Here is a 20,367-nt window from a genome sequence, read left to right as displayed (position 1 = left end):
TCTGAACCGAGTCTGCGACCCACACCACAGCTCATGGCAATGCTGGATCCTTAACCCACTGAGCAGGGCTAGGGATCGAACCCGCAACCTCATGGTTCCTAGTCGGATTTGTTTCCGCTGCACCACGGTGGGAACGCCGACTTCTGTTGTCTTAAGCCACCCAGTTTGTGGTAATTTGTTAACGGCCCTAGGAAACTCATACAAGTATGTTCATGCTTTTCAATCCCTAATACTGAAAGGATGAAAATGCAACCTGACTCTCCCAGAACCCAGGAAGTTAATAAGAAGCTCTAAATGCCCTCGAATTCCAGACCCTGTTCCCTATAGGTAAAAGATCATACTTTTTGCTGTTTTAGGGCTTGCTTTCTGCTCTGTACAAAACTTTGTGGAAGGGGAAAAACAGGCCCCTGAGTATGTGCCTCTATGCTTGAAACTTCTTGAAACTGCTCCTAACTGCTTGTTTGGCTTCTGTAAACCTGCTTGCATAAGATAAAAAGAGGAGAAGTCAATTGCCTAACGGACCCCAGTAAGATCGGGCGTGCCACAAAATGTTGAAAATCCTGATAAATATATCTTGGTGACAATATGTCTCCCCCACCCAGAGACAGGCACAAACATGTAACTCCAGAACAACTTAAAATTAATTGGTCCACAAAGCGCGGGCTCTCGAAGTTTTGAATTGACTGGTTTGCGATATTTTAAAAATGATTAGTTTGTAAAAGCGCGGGCTTTGTTGTGAACCCCATAAAAGCTGTCCCGACTCCACACTCGGGGCCGCAGTCCTCTACCCCTGCGTGGCGTACGACTGTGGGCCCCAGCGCGCTCGGAATAAAAATCCTCTTGCTGTTTGCATCAAGACCGCTTCTCGTGAGTGATTTGGGGTGTCGCCTCTTCCGAGTCAGGACGAGAGGGATTTTAACTCGACTGGCCTTTCAGTTTGGTGCGTTGGCCGGGAAACCCGCGACTACCCCTCACACCCGAGAACCGACTTGGAGGTAAAGGGATCCCCTTTGGAACGTGTGAGTGTGTGTGTCGGCTGGCGTCTCTGTTCTGAGTGTCTGTTTTCGGTGATGCGCGCTTTCGGTTTGCAGCTGTCCTCTCAGACCGTAAGGACTGGGGGACTGTGATCAGCAGACGTGCTAGGAGGATCACAGGCTGCCACCCTGGGGGACGCCCCGGGAGGTGGGGAGAGCCAGGGACGCCTGGTGGTCTCCTTCTGTCGGTCAGAGGACCGAGTTCTGTTGTTGAAGCGAAAGCTTCCCCCTCCGCGGCCGTCCGACTCTTTTGCCTGCTTGTGGAAGACGCGGACGGGTCGCGTGTGTCTGGATCTGTTGGTTTCTGTTTTGTGTGTCTTTGTCTTGTGCGTCCTTGTCTACAGTTTTAATATGGGACAGACGGTGACGACCCCTCTTAGTTTGACTCTCGACCATTGGACTGAAGTTAAATCCAGGGCTCATAATTTGTCAGTTCAGGTTAAGAAGGGACCTTGGCAGACTTTCTGTGTCTCTGAATGGCCGACATTCGATGTTGGATGGCCATCAGAGGGGACCTTTAATTCTGAGATTATCCTGGCTGTTAAAGCAATTATTTTTCAGACTGGACCCGGCTCTCATCCCGATCAGGAGCCCTATATCCTTACGTGGCAAGATTTGGCAGAGGATCCTCCGCCATGGGTTAAACCTTGGCTGAATAAGCCAAGAAAGCCAGGTCCCCGAATTCTGGCTCTTGGAGAGAAAAACAAACACTCGGCTGAAAAAGTCAAGCCCTCTCCTCATATCTACCCCGAGATTGAGGAGCCGCCGGCTTGGCCGGAACCCCAATCTGTTCCCCCACCCCCTTATCCGGCACAGGGTGCTGCGAGGGGACCCTCTGCCCCCCCTGGAGCTCCGGCGGTGGAGGGACCTGCTGCAGGGACTCGGAGCCGGAGGGGCGCCACCCCGGAGCGGACAGACGAGATCGCGACATTACCGCTGCGCACGTACGGCCCTCCCATACCGGGGGGCCAATTGCAGCCCCTCCAGTATTGGCCCTTTTCTTCTGCAGATCTCTATAATTGGAAAACTAACCATCCCCCTTTCTCGGAGGATCCCCAACGCCTCACGGGGTTGATGGAGTCCCTTATGTTCTCTCACCAGCCTACTTGGGATGATTGTCAACAGCTGCTGCAGACACTCTTCACAACCGAGGAGCGAGAGAGAATTCTGTTAGAGGCTAGAAAAAATGTTCCTGGGGCCGACGGGCGACCCACGCAGTTGCAAAATGAGATTGACATGGGATTTCCCTTGACTCGCCCCGGTTGGGACTACAACACGGCTGAAGGTAGGGAGAGCTTGAAAATCTATCGCCAGGCTCTGGTGGCGGGTCTCCGGGGCGCCTCAAGACGGCCCACTAACTTGGCTAAGGTAAGAGAGGTGATGCAGGGACCGAATGAACCTCCCTCAGTTTTTCTTGAGAGGCTCATGGAAGCCTTCAGGCGGTTCACCCCTTTTGATCCTACCTCGGAGGCTCAGAAAGCCTCAATGGCTCTGGCCTTCATAGGACAGTCAGCCCTGGATATCAGAAAGAAGCTTCAGAGACTGGAAGGGTTACAGGAGGCTGAGTTACGTGATCTAGTGAAGGAGGCAGAGAAAGTGTATTACAAAAGGGAGACAGAAGAAGAAAGGGAACAAAGAAAAGAGAGAGAAAGAGAGGAAAGGGAGGAAAGACGTAATAAACGGCAAGAGAAGAATTTGACTAAGATCTTGGCTGCAGTGGTTGAAGGGAAAAGCAATAGGGAAAGAGAGAGAGATTTTAGGAAAATTAGGTCAGGCCCTAGACAGTCAGGGAACCTGGGCAATAGGACCCCACTCGACAAGGACCAATGTGCATATTGTAAAGAAAAAGGACACTGGGCAAGGGACTGCCCCAAGAAGGGAAACAAAGGACTGAAGGTCTTAGCTCTGGAAGAAGATAAAGACTAGGGAAGACGGGGTTCGGACCCCCTCCCCGAGCCCAGGGTAACTTTAAAGGTGGAGGGGCAACCAGTTGAGTTTCTGGTTGATACCGGAGCGAAACATTCAGTGCTACTACAGCCATTAGGAAAACTAAAAGATAAAAAATCCTGGGTGATGGGTGCCACAGGGCAACAACAATATCCATGGACTACCCGAAGAACAGTTGACTTGGGAGTGGGACGGGTAACCCACTCGTTTCTGGTCATACCTGAGTGCCCAGCACCCCTCTTAGGTAGAGACTTACTGACCAAGATGGGAGCACAAATTTCTTTTGAACAAGGGAAACCAGAAGTGTCTGCAAATAACAAACCTATCACTGTGTTGACCCTCCAATTAGATGACGAATATCGACTATATTCTCCCCTAGTAAAGCCTGATCAAAATATACAATTCTGGTTGGAACAGTTTCCCCAAGCCTGGGCAGAAACCGCAGGGATGGGTTTGGCAAAGCAAGTTCCCCCACAGGTTATTCAACTGAAGGCCAGTGCTGCACCAGTGTCAGTCAGACAGTACCCCTTGAGTAAAGAAGCTCGAGAAGGAATTCGGCCGCATGTTCAAAGATTAATCCAACAGGGCATCCTAGTTCCTGTCCAATCTCCCTGGAATACTCCCCTGCTACCGGTTAGAAAGCCTGGGACTAATGACTATCGACCAGTACAGGACTTGAGAGAGGTCAATAAACGGGTGCAGGATATACACCCAACAGTCCCGAACCCTTATAACCTCTTGTGTGCTCTCCCACCCCAACGGAGCTGGTATACAGTATTGGACTTAAAGGATGCCTTCTTCTGCCTGAGACTACATCCCACTAGCCAACCACTTTTTGCCTTCGAATGGAGAGATCCAGGTGCGGGAAGAACCGGGCAGCTCACTTGGACTCGACTGCCCCAAGGGTTCAAAAACTCCCCGACCATCTTTGACGAAGCCCTACACAGAGACCTGGCCAACTTCAGGATCCAACACCCCCAGGTGACCCTCCTCCAGTACGTGGATGACCTGCTTCTGGCGGGAGCCACCAAACAGGACTGCTTAGAAGGTACGAAGGCACTACTGCTGGAATTGTCTGACCTAGGCTACAGAGCCTCCGCTAAGAAGGCCCAGATTTGCAGGAGAGAGGTAACATACTTGGGGTACAGTTTGCGGGGCGGGCAGCGATGGCTGACGGAGGCACGGAAGAGAACTGTAGTCCAGATACCGGCCCCAACCACAGCCAAACAAGTGAGAGAGTTTTTGGGGACAGCTGGATTTTGCAGACTGTGGATCCCGGGGTTTGCGACCTTAGCAGCCCCACTCTACCCACTAACCAAAGAAAAAGGGGAATTCTCCTGGGCTCCTGAGCACCAGAAGGCATTTGATGCTATCAAAAAGGCCCTGCTGAGCGCACCTGCTCTGGCCCTCCCTGACGTGACTAAACCCTTTACCCTTTATGTGGATGAGCGTAAGGGAGTAGCCCGGGGAGTTTTAACCCAAACTCTAGGACCATGGAGGAGACCTGTTGCCTACCTGTCAAAGAAGCTCGATCCTGTAGCCAGTGGTTGGCCCGTATGCCTGAAGGCTATCGCAGCTGTGGCCATACTGGTCAAGGACGCTGACAAATTGACTTTGGGACAGAATATAACTGTAATAGCCCCCCATGCGTTGGAGAACATCGTTCGGCAGCCCCCAGACCGATGGATGACCAACGCCCGCATGACCCACTATCAAAGCCTGCTTCTCACAGAGAGGGTCACGTTCGCTCCACCAGCCGCTCTCAACCCTGCCACTCTTCTGCCTGAAGAGACTGATGAACCAGTGACTCATGATTGCCATCAACTATTGATTGAGGAGACTGGGGTCCGCAAGGACCTTACAGACATACCGCTGACTGGAGAAGTGTTAACCTGGTTCACTGACGGAAGCAGCTATGTGGTGGAAGGTAAGAGGATGGCTGGGGCGGCGGTGGTGGACGGGACCCGCACGATCTGGGCCAGCAGCCTGCCGGAAGGAACTTCAGCACAAAAGGCTGAGCTCATGGCCCTCACGCAAGCTTTGCGGCTGGCCGAAGGGAAATCCATAAACATTTATACAGACAGCAGGTATGCCTTTGCGACTGCACACGTACACGGGGCCATCTATAAGCAAAGGGGGTTGCTTACCTCAGCAGGGAGGGAAATAAAGAACAAAGAGGAAATTCTAAGCCTATTAGAAGCCTTACATTTGCCAAAAAGGCTAGCTATTATACACTGTCCTGGACATCAGAAAGCCAAAGATCCCATATCCAGAGGGAACCAGATGGCTGACCGGGTTGCCAAGCAGGCAGCCCAGGGTGTTAACCTTCTGCCTATGATAGAAACACCCAAAGCCCCAGAACCCGGACGACAGTACACCCTAGAAGACTGGCAAGAAATAAAAAAGATAGACCAGTTCTCTGAAACTCCGGAGGGGACCTGCTATACCTCAGATGGGAAGGAAATCCTGCCCCACAAAGAAGGGTTAGAATATGTCCAACAGATACATCGTCTAACCCACCTAGGAACTAAACACCTGCAGCAGTTGGTCAGAACATCCCCTTATCATGTTCTGAGGCTACCAGGAGTGGCTGACTCGGTGGTCAAACATTGTGTGCCCTGCCAGCTGGTTAATGCTAATCCTTCCAGAATACCTCCAGGAAAGAGACTAAGGGGAAGCCACCCAGGCGCTCACTGGGAAGTGGACTTCACTGAGGTAAAGCCGGCTAAATACGGAAACAAATATCTATTGGTTTTTGTAGACACCTTTTCAGGATGGGTAGAGGCTTATCCTACTAAGAAAGAGACTTCAACCGTGGTGGCTAAAAAAATACTGGAGGAAATTTTTCCAAGATTTGGAATACCTAAGGTAATAGGGTCAGACAATGGTCCAGCTTTCGTTGCCCAGGTAAGTCAGGGACTGGCCAAGATATTGGGGATTGATTGGAAACTGCATTGTGCATACAGACCCCAAAGCTCAGGACAGGTAGAGAGGATGAATAGAACCATTAAAGAGACCCTTACCAAATTGACCACAGAGACTGGCATTAATGATTGGATAGCTCTCCTGCCCTTTGTGCTTTTTAGGGTGAGGAACACCCCTGGACAGTTTGGGCTGACCCCCTATGAATTGCTCTACGGGGGACCCCCCCCGTTGGCAGAAATTGCCTTTGCACATAGTGCTGATGTGCTGCTTTCCCAGCCTTTGTTCTCTAGGCTCAAGGCGCTCGAGTGGGTGAGGCAGCGAGCGTGGAAGCAGCTCCGGGAGGCCTACTCAGGAGGAGACTTGCAAGTTCCACATCGCTTCCAAGTTGGAGATTCAGTCTATGTTAGACGCCACCGTGCAGGAAACCTCGAGACTCGGTGGAAGGGACCTTATCTCGTACTTTTGACCACACCAACGGCTGTGAAAGTCGAAGGAATCCCCACCTGGATCCATGCATCCCACGTTAAGCCGGCGCCACCTCCCGATTCGGGGTGGAAAGCCGAAAAGACTGAAAATCCCCTTAAGCTTCGCCTCCATCGCGTGGTTCCTTACTCTGTCAATAACTCCTCAAGTTAATGGTAAACGCCTTGTGGACAGCCCGAACTCCCATAAACCCTTATCTCTCACCTGGTTACTTACTGACTCCGGTACAGGTATTAATATTAACAGCACTCAAGGGGAGGCTCCCTTGGGGACCTGGTGGCCTGAATTATATGTCTGCCTTCGATCAGTAATCCCTGGTCTCAATGACCAGGCCACACCCCCCGATGTACTCCGTGCTTACGGGTTTTACGTTTGCCCAGGACCCCCAAATAATGAAGAATATTGTGGAAATCCTCAGGATTTCTTTTGCAAGCAATGGAGCTGCGTAACTTCTAATGATGGGAATTGGAAATGGCCAGTCTCTCAGCAAGACAGAGTAAGTTACTCTTTTGTTAACAATCCTACCAGTTATAATCAATTTAATTATGGCCATGGGAGATGGAAAGATTGGCAACAGCGGGTACAAAAAGATGTACGAAATAAGCAAATAAGCTGTCATTCGTTAGACCTAGATTACTTAAAAATAAGTTTCACTGAAAAAGGAAAACAAGAAAATATTCAAAAGTGGGTAAATGGTATGTCTTGGGGAATAGTGTACTATGGAGGCTCTGGGAGAAAGAAAGGATCTGTTCTGACTATTCGCCTCAGAATAGAAACTCAGATGGAACCTCCGGTTGCTATAGGACCAAATAAGGGTTTGGCCGAACAAGGACCTCCAATCCAAGAACAGAGGCCATCTCCTAACCCCTCTGATTACAATACAACCTCTGGATCAGTCCCCACTGAGCCTAACATCACTATTAAAACAGGGGCGAAACTTTTTAACCTCATCCAGGGAGCTTTTCAAGCTCTTAACTCCACGACTCCAGAGGCTACCTCTTCTTGTTGGCTTTGCTTAGCTTCGGGCCCACCTTACTATGAGGGAATGGCTAGAGGAGGGAAATTCAATGTGACAAAGGAACATAGAGACCAATGTACATGGGGATCCCAAAATAAGCTTACCCTTACTGAGGTTTCTGGAAAAGGCACCTGCATAGGGATGGTTCCCCCATCCCACCAACACCTTTGTAACCACACTGAAGCCTTTAATCGAACCTCTGAGAGTCAGTATCTGGTACCTGGTTATGACAGGTGGTGGGCATGTAATACTGGATTAACCCCTTGTGTTTCCACCTTGGTTTTCAACCAAACTAAAGACTTTTGCGTTATGGTCCAAATTGTCCCCCGGGTGTACTACTATCCCGAAAAAGCAGTCCTTGATGAATATGACTATAGATATAATCGGCCAAAAAGAGAGCCCATATCCCTGACACTAGCTGTAATGCTCGGATTGGGAGTGGCTGCAGGCGTGGGAACAGGAACGGCTGCCCTAATCACAGGACCGCAACAGCTGGAGAAAGGACTTAGTAACCTACATCGAATTGTAACGGAAGATCTCCAAGCCCTAGAAAAATCTGTCAGTAACCTGGAGGAATCCCTAACCTCCTTATCTGAAGTGGTTCTACAGAACAGAAGGGGGTTAGATCTGTTATTTCTAAAAGAAGGAGGGTTATGTGTAGCCTTAAAAGAGGAATGCTGCTTTTATGTGGATCATTCAGGAGCTATCAGGGACTCCATGAGCAAGCTCAGAGAAAGGTTAGAAAAACGTCACAAAGAAAAAGAGGCTGGCCAAGGATGGTTTGAGGGATGGTTCAACAAGTCCCCATGGGTGACCACCCTGCTTTCTGCTCTAACAGGACCCCTAGTAATACTGCTCCTGTTGCTTACAGTTGGGCCTTGCTTAATTAATCGGTTTGTTGCCTTTGTTAGAGAACAAGTGAGTGCAGTTCGGATCATGGTACTTAGACAGCAGTACCAAGGCCTTCCAAGCTAAGGAGAAACTGACCTTTAGCCTTCCTAGTTCTAAGATTAGAACTATTAACAAGAGAAGAAGTGGGGAATGAAAGGATGAAAATGCAACCTGACTCTCCCAGAACCCAGGAAGTTAATAAGAAGCTCTAAATGCCCTCGAATTCCAGACCCTGTTCCCTATAGGTAAAAGATCATACTTTTTGCTGTTTTAGGGCTTGCTTTCTGCTCTGTACAAAACTTTGTGGAAGGGGAAAAACAGGCCCCTGAGTATGTGCCTCTATGCTTGAAACTTCTTGAAACTGCTCCTAACTGCTTGTTTGGCTTCTGTAAACCTGCTTGCATAAGATAAAAAGAGGAGAAGTCAATTGCCTAACGGACCCCAGTAAGATCGGGCGTGCCACAAAATGTTGAAAATCCTGATAAATATATCTTGGTGACAATATGTCTCCCCCACCCAGAGACAGGCACAAACATGTAACTCCAGAACAACTTAAAATTAATTGGTCCACAAAGCGCGGGCTCTCGAAGTTTTGAATTGACTGGTTTGCGATATTTTAAAAATGATTAGTTTGTAAAAGCGCGGGCTTTGTTGTGAACCCCATAAAAGCTGTCCCGACTCCACACTCGGGGCCGCAGTCCTCTACCCCTGCGTGGCGTACGACTGTGGGCCCCAGCGCGCTCGGAATAAAAATCCTCTTGCTGTTTGCATCAAGACCGCTTCTCGTGAGTGATTTGGGGTGTCGCCTCTTCCGAGTCAGGACGAGAGGGATTTTAACTCGACTGGCCTTTCAATACCAGTCTGGGGAATTATCCTAAGAATATCATTAAACAGAGAAAAAAATGTGAAAGAGGAACTGATCACAAGGGCGCTCTCTGAAGTCCATTTAAAAGGTGAAAATATTGAAAGCGGTGATTTTGCAAACCACGCTGTTGCCTCAAGAAGTACCGTCACTGAAGAATGTGAGAACTGAAGCAACATGGAAAACTGGGTATGAACGACTGTTCATATAAAATAATCACATTATGAATGTAATTACATCAATCTGTGTCTATAATTACTTTGAAAATGTATTTACTTGAATAAACAGGAGATACACAGCACAGTGAACTGTTGCTCGGGACAGTATTCTAGCCCGCAGCTGACACGGAGGTTACACAAATGGGCTTCAGAGTGGACTTGCTGAGGTTTAAAACCACCCTGGACCATTCCAGCTCGGGGACAAGCAATTCTCAACTTTGGTTTCCTCGTGGGTTAAATGAGGGCGATTTCAACCCCTCCGTGATACTTTTGATCACAATGAGCAGTGACATACAATTTACACGGCAACCTAGTACAGGCACAAAAATCTGTTTCACTGATAAAGTTCCAGGAAGCAGTGCTCACCCTGTGGGAGGTGCATGCTGATCCTATCTGGCTTAGGGGGGTTTTTTGTTTGCTTTTCAATGCTCTCTGGATCAACCTGCAACTATAAGTTGCCCTACCTCATGGACCATAACTATCACAAGACAGATACTTGCTAAAAGATAAATATTTCATCTGTGTGGTAGAAATATTTTAAATATTTTAATATAAATAGAATAAAAATAAATAATGTAAAATATTTAAATAGTTTGCAATTTCATTGAACATAATCATATTTTTCAAAATTTTTCCCCAAAAAAATTTCAGCTAAAACATGAGCTTCCAATCATTCGACAAAAAAAAAATTTTTTTGTCTTTTTTGGCCAGGCCTACGGCATATGGAAATTCCCGGGGCAAGGGATCGAATCCAAGCCATGGCTGTGACCTACACCACAGCTGTGGCCATGCTGGATCCTTAACCCACCCTGCTCTGCTCGGGATCGAACCTGAGCTGCCACAGAGACGATGCCAGATCCTTAACTTGTTGTGCCACAGCAGGAACCCCTCATCAAATATTTATAAAATAGCTATTTCAGGCAAGCTTATTCTACCAAATGCAAATATAACTAAGACCAATTCTCATCCACCTGGAGTTCCCATTGTGGCGCAGTGAAAACGAATCCGACTAGGAACCATGAGGTTGTGGGTTCCATCCCTGGCCTCGATCAGTGGGTTAAGGATTCGACGTTGCCATGAGCTGTGGCGTAGGTTGCAGATGTGGCTCAGATCCCATGTTGTTGTGGCTGTAGTGTAGTCTGGCGGCTAGAGCTCCAATTTGACCCCTAGCCTGAGAACTCTGTAAACCATGGCTGCGGCCCTAAAAAGACAAAAAAAAAAAAAAAAAAAAAAAAAAAAAAAGAAGCAGCAGCAGCAGCAGCAGCCTTAGACAAAGGGTTTTCCCGAGGAGATGGATGTGGAGAAGACAGCACAAAGCCCCACTCGCCTTCATATCCACTGTCGGATGAAGTAGAAGACCCAGATTCCTGCTTTATGTTGCTGAAAAAGGTCACTTCAGAGTCCACCTGATCGTTCCCAAGTGACCTGCTGGTCTCTCGGACACTCCAGGTCTCTGTGTGCTGCTGACTCAGAATATTACATTTCATTTTCTCAATGACTGATATAATCATATCTGCAACATAAAAGTGGGCATTTTCCTGCAGAAAAAAAGGATCAGTTAAAATACTCACAAGCATGATCACCTTTTTCTTTTTTCCACTGAGGGTGTATTAAATTGAAAAATCAAGAAGCTGTATGTAAGCGGAGTAAATGCATAGAAATATAAACGTGCATTTAACGGAGTCATCATAGGACATTATATGAAGTGTAGCCCATATCTTCCAGAGATATAAGACTTAGCCGACTGATACCAAAAGATGACCCAAGTTGAATTTCTTTCTTTCTCTCTCTTTTTAGGGCCACACCTGCAGCACATGGAAGTTCCCAGGCTAGGGGTTGAATGGGAGCTTGCAACTTGTGGCAATACCAGATCCTTAACCCACTGAGTGAGGCCAGGGATCGAACCGGCATCCTAAAGGCTATTAGTTGGGTTCTTAACCCACTGAGCCACATGGGGAACTCCCAAAGGTGAATTTCTTGTGAGGTAAAACCCAAGACTGGTGGTTCCCCAATGTAGACATCACCAATCAATTGTGGAAAATGTAACTGCTGGGTACAGACACTACTAATCAAATGCTGAAATGAAACTCATTTGCCATGCCTCATCCAACCAAGTTTCCAGACTGCAATCAGCACAGCACTCTCGAAGGGATTACCACTCTTAGTGGTTTTAAAAAGAAAAAAGAAGATATATTCACCTTTTCAACATCGACAGGGAGCACAAATGCCTCTGGGGAGAAGGAATTCAAAGGAACGGTTCTTCCACTGACTTGAACAGCACCTGCCCAGAAAGAAAGTTATTAAAAATGAAGAAAAAAGAAGTTCAAAGGTTATCTAAGAAATCAGCCCTAGGGAATGCCTTTTAAATGCTAAAATGCTTTGAAAAGCAGCACAGGAGTTCCCATCATGGCTCAGCAGTAACAAACCTGACTAGTATCCATGAGAATGAAGGTTCCATCCCTGGCTCAGTGGGTAAAGGAGCTTAAGGCATTGCCATGAGCTGTGGTGTACGTCACAGATGAGGCTCAGATCCCGAGGGGCCGTGGCTGGGGTGCAGGCCAGCAGCTGCAGCTCTCTTTCAACCCCCAGCCTGGGAACTTACATATGCTGCAGGTGCTGCCGTAAAAAGACAAAAAATGAAATTAAATTAAAAAGTAGCACAATTCTAGAATAATTAGGATGGCATAAGAAGAAAGACCTTTCTGATGCTGGTAGGCCTGGCAGATGGCAGAGAGTCATTCTTTCTCCAAGAAGCTACCAGAGCAACTTGGGAGGAATCCTCAGAGAAGGCAGGTGAGAACCGCTCCTCCTCACGAAGGAGACCCACGAGGCAATGAGGTAGAAAGAGAAGAGCATCCCGGAAACTACGAAAGGAGACGGAGGGCGGGGAAAAAACAGCCTAGATGCAGGGTCATGAGAAAGAGATCACTCCCTCAACTCACTGTAACTGACCCCAAACTTCCTGTTTACGGGAACAAAATCTAGCTGAAACAATTCAGCACTGCTTCTCTAAAATGATCCTCCTCCAGTCAAAAATGAGAAGAAACTGCAGAGGTTATAATCGGATGACTCATCCATTCTGCACCCTATTAAGCCACTCCATTCCTGGCAGTCAAAGCCACCGAGGGGGGGAAAAAAAAAAACCAAAAAAAACGAGATCTGTCATGTGATCTCTCATTGCAGCCCTGAGGCAGCACTTTGCCACAAGAGCCAAGCTGAGCTGTAAGCACTGTTGTCTCAACCTGATGCATTAGAAGAAAATGCCACAGAGGTCTGGATGGTTTTAAACCCTCAGGGCAACAGAGAGGCAAGCAGGATCCTTCCAACCCCTTGGCTCGACTTCCAGAATTCCATTGTTCCGTGGAAAACTCGGGACCTCCTAGCTTCAGAAGCCACCTGGGGGCGGGGGGGGGGGGCAAATGTGCTCTGAAAAGGACTGGGTAGTGAATGTGGGAGGGTCTGGGGGGCTACACAGGGTCCACTGCAACTGCAATTCAGTCTTGCCACTGTCTCCAAAAAGCAGTTCTACTGAAAACAAACACAACTTGATGCGTAAAATCGGGAGTCTGGCCGGATTTGGCAGCAGGTCATAGTTTGGGGACCCTGAGGATAGAGGAAAAAGCACGGGAAGACTTAGACAGTGGATTCCGGTTCCCTGATGATTATCTTATTAGGAAACTAAAGGACAGAAGGGATGCGAAGGCGCTTTGCAGATCCTGTGCAAACAAAAGGGCTGTGGAATTGTTTCTCACAGCCTCAGGAAATGCTGACGGGCTCCAGTGGTGTCTTTCCCTCCCAAGTAACCTAAGACAGGAAAACTCTGCTGCTGCCATAGGAGAGGCAGCCGATCCAGGAAAATTCCAGGGCTTGTGGCAAATGCCAGTTCTCCCCTTGCCTGCCCCCACCAAAGAAAGGGCCAGATCGCTCAGGACTTCTTCATCTTAATTCCACGGAATGAATCCCTCTATCAAGTTCAAGAATAACTCTCAAAGGACAGAGTGGTGGATAAAAGTACTTAGAGAGACAGCTGAGGGGGTGAGGGGGTGTGTCACTGTTTTTGAACAAAGGAGCTGGGGCATCTGTGTTCTGGGAGGAAGACAAAGCTACAGGATCATTTTTTCTTTTTTGGCATTTTTTTTTCCATATGCACCTGTGGCATATGGAGGTTCCCAGGTTAGGGGTCGAATCCGAGCTGCAGCTGCCGGCCTGCACCACGGCCACAGCAACGCCAGATCCAAGTCGTGTCTGTGACCTATGCTGCAGCCCATGGCAACGCCAGATCCTTCACCCACTGAGCAGGGCCAGGGATCAGACCTGAGTCCTCACGGATACTAGGCAGGTTCGTTTCCACTGAGCCACAATGGGAACTTCTACAGGATCATTTTAAATTGCAGAACTACTTCCTGTAGAGGGACACAAAAAATGATTCGGGGCAGGGGTACACTAGGCCCTAAAGATCATGTTCCATCGCCTTCTAACATGTCATGGTGGCGATCCATAGGAAAGAAGGCTTCCACTGGCGTGTCTTCCTTACCCTTCCCAGAGACAATGTGGTAGGAGACTAAGCTCTCACTCGGTAACCACGAAATCTGCAAGTCGCTCTTTTCCTGAGAACTATCGGGCGGGTTGTTGAACAAAAAGATAGAAAAAAGACCTGCAATCGGACCCTGCCATTTTGCTCAAACTTGGTTCTCATCTCAAAATAAGCCCCTGAAAGATTGCCCCCACTCTGCTCTCTTCTTGAGCTATAAGTAGTATGTTAAAGAGTGTCACCATCTTTGACTTTGCAGAAGATTCCAGTAAAACAAACAAATCTATTTTAGGAAAGGGGGAGGAGGGTTCCTATTAGCGAGAAATAAATCACACATGTGCATGGGCACAGGTGGGCAGCTTTTAAAATTTTTAAATTTCTTTAAAATGTTTTGAAAGAAAAAATATCTTTGACTATTTGAACTAGGGTTCCAACAGAAATACAAATTAATGCAAAGTGTAAATATAACATAGTGAATTTTTTTTTTCGTTTTCGGGCTGCAGCTGCGGGACACGGAAGTTCCCAGGCTAGAGGTCAAATCAGAGTTACAGCTGCCAGCCTAGGCCACAGCCACAGCAACATGGGATCCAAGCGATCAAAGCCGCATCTGTGTCCTACAGCACAGCTCATGGCAACGCCAGATCCCCAACCCACTGAGCAAGGCCAGCGATCAAACCCGAATCCTCATGGATACTAGTAGGATTCGTTTCTGCTGTGCCACAACAAGAACTCCCAACATAATATCTCACAATAAATGAAGCATGCCACACTTATAACAATGAGACTTGTGAATTCATTGTCTCTGGTGTGGATTATCTCATTTTAGGAAGTTTAGTATTTTAGGAATATGTGCTTGACCTAAAAGAAGTGGGAGCCCTAGTTTTAAGAGAAAAAGGTTTTGTCCAGTTTAGAGGAGCTGTGGTTGCTATTTTTAAGCCTTACGATTTTTCTAGCCACGCTCTGTCCAAGTAAGTCTAATGCGTGAGTTCCTCTCCTATGTCACCGCTGGCGTCACACAGAGCCTGCTCTGTCTGGACCACCTTCCAACACCACACTGAAGCCAGAGCATTCCTGGTGCTCTAGCTGGCAGAGTTTTAATGGGCTGGAAACTCCTGAGGGCACATACCCACTCCAAGACGGGAGGTGACACTGCCTATCAACCAAGTTGAGCTAAGGTGAGATTCCCCTGCAGTCCAAGGAGAAGGGAAATCCTTGATTCCAGCCACTGGGGCCAGCCAGGCGGCTGGGCTGAAGACAATATGAACTGAGCTGGTGCCCTGGCTTGTGGGCAAAGTGGTAACGCGGGAGCTTTTCCTGTACAAGGAGCACTTGGCTTCAGACCAAGGTAAGGCGAGCATGAGAACAGACAGGAAGTTACCTGCATCAGCGGAAGCTGTGGGCTGCGAAGGGTTGAGAAAAGCACTGTTCGCCTCCCGACCTGGGGAGGTGGCCGCAATCTTGGAGTTTGTGAACAGAGACGTCAGGGAACAGTGTCCCGGGAGCACGGCCCGCTCTTCCGTGGAGGTGGGAGAGAAGGCACTGCTCTTTTCAGCTGAGCCCGGGGCAGGGGAGATGCCCGTGGAGTCTGCAATGTCCTTGGACAATGAGGTCTCCGCCACGGAGCCCCGAAGACACAGCCCCGAAGGGCTCAAGGGAGAGGCAGCGTCCCCCGCATCGTGCCTCTCACTGTCCCCCTCTGCTGGCACCTGGGGGGTCAAGTCCTGCAGCTCTTGCTGCACACACTGGGGGTTAATCCAGGCAGCTCTGTGCCTTGTGAACCTGACATCTAATTGGCAAGGGGGACGGTCAGTGTCCAGGAGGCTGGGCGAACCATCGATGTCAGCAGGGTCATCGTTGACCGCTTCCCAGAGATCCACGGGAGAGTCCTGCCGGGCTGCAGACTGTGACACCATCTCCCAGGCTCCGGCCTGGTGTAAATTCCTTTGTACGGTTGGGTTAGGACCTTGAACTCCCCACGTGGCCAGCTGGAGGGCTGCGGAGCCTGTCATTGGAGAAAAAGGACTCATCATATTTTGAACTACAAATTCTTTTGAGGAAGCAAAGAACCAAGAAATAAAGTTTGGACTTCACCCTACCCAACACAGCAGCTTCCACTTGTATTTAAATATAAAAAAATGAAGAAATAAATTGGTCAGAAAACTAGCAGCAAACAGGAGTTCCTGTCATGGCGCAGCGGTTAACGAATCTGACCAACATCCATGAGGTTGAGGGTTCGATCCCTGGCCTCCTCAGTGGGTTAAGGATCTGGCATTGCCATGAGGTGTGGTGTAGGTCGCAGACGCGGCTTGGATCTGGCATTGCTGTGACTGTGGTGTAGGCTGGCGGCTGTAGCTCCAATTACACCCCTAGCCTGGGAACCTCCATATGCCTGGGATGCGGCCCTTAAGAAAAAAAAAAAAAAAAAAAAGCGAAAGAAAGAAAAGGAAAAAAAAAAAACCTATCAGCAAACACAAGGGATATGACACTGGGATAAGAAACAGGTTTCAAAGCATAAAAATAATTATTTTTATATAAGGATAAAGTCGTATAAGGACATTGCTGATAAAACAGGTAAAAATGTAAAACATCCGTGCAGTATTTCAGTAAAATCAAGTATCAAACCCCAAATGGGAATACCATCTGGAAGCAGAGACACATTTCCATAGCTTCTTATTTTTATTTAGTTTGTGTTTGTATTTCAACAAAGTAGAGAAGTGGCGTGTGAAACTGAGAACAACGAATAGCTGGAAAACCTTTGTCTTGGTAGAACTTTAGCGGAGCTTCTAATCCTTAGAATAGCAATTTCCATTTATGATTAGCTTGTAATGGCTAATCACATATTGAATAGCTTGTGACGGCTCAGGAACACCCTGCGGACCTAGACTCTGTAAAATAGCCCTCGCTCGTTTCGGCTCCGCTTTTCGCTTTAATCAATTAGGTAATGATTAACATGTTGAGAGCAGCACAAATGAGACGCACTCTCGCCCCTGCAATCCCAGGCCAGCACATGCGTCTTTCTCCCACCATCCTTCACATTGTGAAGTTCAAAGCCACCTTCAACAGCAGAAGCAAGGTCAGCAAGGGGAAGGCCTGGGGGTGAAGGCATCGGCTTCGGTGCTGAGCCTGGAGGGAGGGTGGAGCCCACAGCAACCCTGCCGTCAGCCGGAGACTGTGGGCTCCCGAAAGTACCAGGGCTTTAAATACCATCACGTATGTAGGTGGCTCCCATGTGCATCTCTAGTCATTTTATTTTATTTTATTGCTTTTTAGGGCTGCACTTGCAGCATTTGAAAGTTCCCAGGCTAGAGGTCAAATTAGAGCTGCAGCTGCCAGCCTGCACCACAGCCACAGCAACTCAGGATCCGAGCCTTGGCTGTGACCTACACCACAGCTCACGGCAATGCCAGATCCTTAACCCACTGAGCGAGGCCAGGATGGAACCTGTGTCCTCATGGATACTAGCTGGGTTCTTAACTTGCTGAGCTACAATGGGAACTCCCCAGAGACATCTTTTATAAACCTCAATCAGATGCTACTCCCCTAATCAAAGACCGCCCCTCTTGAAAGCATCTCATCAAATCTGGAACCAAATCCAAAATCCTTTCCTGGTCTATCCAAAGTCCTTATCTGGTCCTTCAGGCGGGATCCTGTCCTGCAGGCCCTTCTCACCTGTTCACCCTCCAGCAGGCCCTGGAGTCAGTCCCACAAGCTCTTGGCCCCGTTCTAGTCCGTCTGCCTGGAACGTTCTTCTCCCAAATGATCACACATCTGGCTCCTTCCCGTCTTATGAATGAATGGGTTATGAATGACTTCCTCTAAGATGTCTTTCCTAACAGCCTCTCACAAACCAGTTCCCTTAGTCCTCATCACATCGCCTTGCTTAATTTTCATCACCGTCATTCTCACTTCCTGATGTGTTTCTTTTTTTTTTTTTTTTTAGCTCCTTAACTGTCAGCCCCGTCCACTCTCTCCCCCTACCCTTACAACTAGAAACTCCAGGAGTGCAGGAGCCTCATCTCAGAGTGGCAGGTGGCGGCTCAATAAACATTACGGACCGAAAGAACAAAGCAGACAAAGTGGAGACAAAGTTCCGGGCCAAGGGAGAGACTGCTGTGCTAGACAGAACCGCAGTTGCATCTAGTACCAGCGACAGGTTCATCCAGGGCTGGAAGTCAAGACATGAGACTTTTTTTTCACCCAGTGTTTAAAGATAGCCCTAAGGTAATGTGATTATTGAACTAAAAATCCTTGGGTTTTCTTGATTTGAGAATCTTGCATTCTAGGTCATAGCTTCTGGAGTGATGCAGATGTGTATATGCATGTGTGTGTATATATATATTTTTAATTTTATTTTCCTCAGTATGTATACCTTCCTGAAAACACAGCACAAGCTCCAAGTCACCAGTCACAAACTATCACAGGATTTGGTGACCACTGCCGGCACTCACTACTCCTTCTCCTGACCTTGTGCCCCAATTTCTCTTTGTCACACATCTTTCCCTGCCCAGTAATTTTAGTGTTATAATTACCAAAAAACCCATTCCATGATGACTATGCTTTTATAAAATTCCCCAAACACAGAAGCCTAGAGTAAAAAGCAAAGCACTCTCATTGCACCAAGTCCCAGCAATCCTTCTTTCCCAGAAATAACACTGTCAACCATTTTACTCCTTCCAGACTTTTCTTTTTTGGCAAGAAGTAGATTTATTAAGATAGGACGCTTGTGAGAGGTACAGCGGGCAGGCACAGAAGCTTTTCAATCAATGAACAGACCTTTTTCAATGAATGAACAGACATATGTCAGTTCAGGAGGTGTGTCTTGTTTTCTTTTTTATACACAAACAAGATTATACTGGACATATTCTAAAGTACCTGCTTTTTCTCCCTACAATATGTCTTGAGGGTGTATGTCCTTTTTCTTAAATCTCTTACCACTTTCTATGGTATAAATATACCATAATTTCTCAGCCAGACTCTTATGGATGAAAATTTATTTTCAGTTTTTTCACCAGTATAAGACATACTGCAGGGAACATCTTCGTTCTTATTACTTTGGGTTGATCTTTTATCAGATTTTTTCTTTTAATAGTTCCAAGTTTAGGTCTGAGTCCACTGCCCATGAAAACCTCACTATTTCCAAAAGAAGGAAGATATGCATATTACTCTCAATTTTCTACACATCATATCTGTATTTGTGAGGGGGAAATGATTACAGATGTGAAATCACATGAAAAATACACAACCTCAAACAAATGGTAAGCGACAGTGATTCCTGTTTTTTCTTAAACAGATTCAAGTTAATAATGCAAAGAGAGGCGTTCCTGTTGTGGTGCAGGGGAAACGAATCTGACTAGGAACCATGAGGTTGTGGGTTCGATCCTTGGACTCGCTCAGGGGGTTAAGGATCTGGTGTTGCTGTGAGCTGTGGTGTAGGCTGCAGACACAGCTTGGATCTTGTGTTGTGGCTGTGGTGTAGGCCAGCAGCTGTAGCTCTGATTCGACCCCTAACCTAGGGACCTCCATATGCCGCGGGAGCGGCCTTAAAATGCAAACATAAAATAAAAAAGATAATAATAACAATGCAAAGAGAATGGCACTGTTTATGAGCCTCACAGACACGGAACTGACTTATTTGCACTGAGCAAAAACAGACTTCCTTTATAAAAAGAGGCGGATGCTTGTTTCACTTCCTTCTAGAAAGTAGCTTCACGCAAACAGCCAGGAGGTGCTGGCTTTGCCAGGATATCAAAATGAGAACATTTTCGAGCTGGAACAGGCCCACAGAAATTCAAAGCCGTATCTAAGGTCATAGCAGGGTGGTGGCAGAAAGGACAATAAGCCAGGGTGGATGCTCATTAAGGAGCATGAGTTTCTCTGAGAGGCAGAGGGACCCAAAGGAGAAAGCAATGCTTGGAAAGAAAGGCCAGACCCTCGCGATGGGAAACCATCTCTGTTTCTTGATCTTTGGGACAACACATAATTCATGAGACACCAAGGTACAGGTGCTGGTTGGTGTTGCTTGTTGCCACATTGCTTGTCGCTGCTAGTTATTCAACTAAACCCGTATTTACTGAGTGTCTACTAACATAACTGGCATTGTTTTTGTTTTGACAGCCCTGGGGCAACAGCGGTGACTAAAAGAAGCTTCCTGCCCTCCAGCAGCTCACATTCTGGTGGAGACGAGACAGTGACTGAACACATGCATTCAGGCACGGAAGGGCCGTTGGGAACAGGAATCTAAGCAAAGCCTGGCATCTTCTCAAAGTCCCTGCCACTGTCATAAATGAGCTCCTTGGAATCAGAGATGCTTCGGTGCAAAGACAAACATCAATTTCCAAACCCATTTTAAAGGAAGAGAAACCCAGCTGCAGAGCGTACTGGCATTTTCCATTGAGATTTTCCTAGGGAGGGTGAGCAGAGGCCAAATTACGAGTTAACACATGGGCAGCAGCAAAGGC

The 20,367-nt window shown here is 47.6% G+C and overlaps 2 protein-coding genes across 14 annotated transcripts in view; one reads left to right on the top strand and one right to left on the bottom strand.

Moving 5' to 3' along the window:
- Positions 1-20,367, bottom strand: part of RUBCNL (rubicon like autophagy enhancer) — a 49,463-nt gene that overhangs the window by 18,781 nt on the left and 10,315 nt on the right. For 5 of the 7 annotated variants that reach the window (XR_014819463.1, XM_021065590.2, XM_084981788.1 and 2 more), the window contains 3 exons: positions 15,288-15,911; positions 11,577-11,659; positions 10,706-10,916 (listed from right to left, as the gene is read on the bottom strand). Coding sequence is in view for 6 of the 7 variants with exons in the window: in XM_084981788.1 (XP_084837914.1) it covers positions 10,706-10,916; positions 11,577-11,659; positions 15,288-15,911 (918 nt within the window). In the remaining variant the exon portion in view is untranslated. Of the gene's footprint in view, positions 1-10,705; positions 10,917-11,576; positions 11,660-12,076; positions 12,247-15,287; positions 15,912-17,578; positions 17,672-20,367 lie in introns of those variants that run through there. The other 2 variants (XM_021065591.2, XM_003130982.7) reach the window with 2 other exon arrangements.
- On the top strand, positions 711-9,072 carry LOC110256218 (MLV-related proviral Env polyprotein). Of its 7 annotated transcripts, none has more exons than XM_084981775.1 (2): positions 711-995; positions 2,136-9,072. In XM_084981775.1, exon 2 carries the CDS (start codon positions 3,108-3,110, stop codon positions 6,540-6,542), a length of 3,435 nt encoding a protein of 1,144 aa, XP_084837901.1. In that variant the 5' UTR covers positions 711-995; positions 2,136-3,107; the 3' UTR covers positions 6,543-9,072. The 7 variants fall into 7 exon arrangements, with proteins under 7 accessions (XP_084837901.1, XP_084837902.1, XP_084837905.1 ...); XM_084981776.1 differs by having other exon boundaries at positions 1,851-9,072; XM_084981779.1 differs by having other exon boundaries at positions 6,183-8,524.

The sequence above is a fragment of the Sus scrofa genome, chromosome 11, assembly GCF_054392235.1.
Source record: "Sus scrofa isolate SSC_HxYL_T2T_F1_AM1 chromosome 11, Sscrofa_HxYL_maternal_Yorkshire_Landrace_v2.0, whole genome shotgun sequence".
In the NCBI taxonomy this organism is placed as follows: Eukaryota; Metazoa; Chordata; class Mammalia; order Artiodactyla; family Suidae; genus Sus; species Sus scrofa.
This window is presented reverse-complemented; position numbering and strand designations above follow the sequence as displayed.

Excerpts from the sequence above, each read along its gene's own strand:
- LOC110256218 (XM_084981775.1), top strand. The coding sequence starts at position 3,108 with ATGGGTGCCACAGGGCAACAACAATATCCATGGACTACCCGAAGAACA.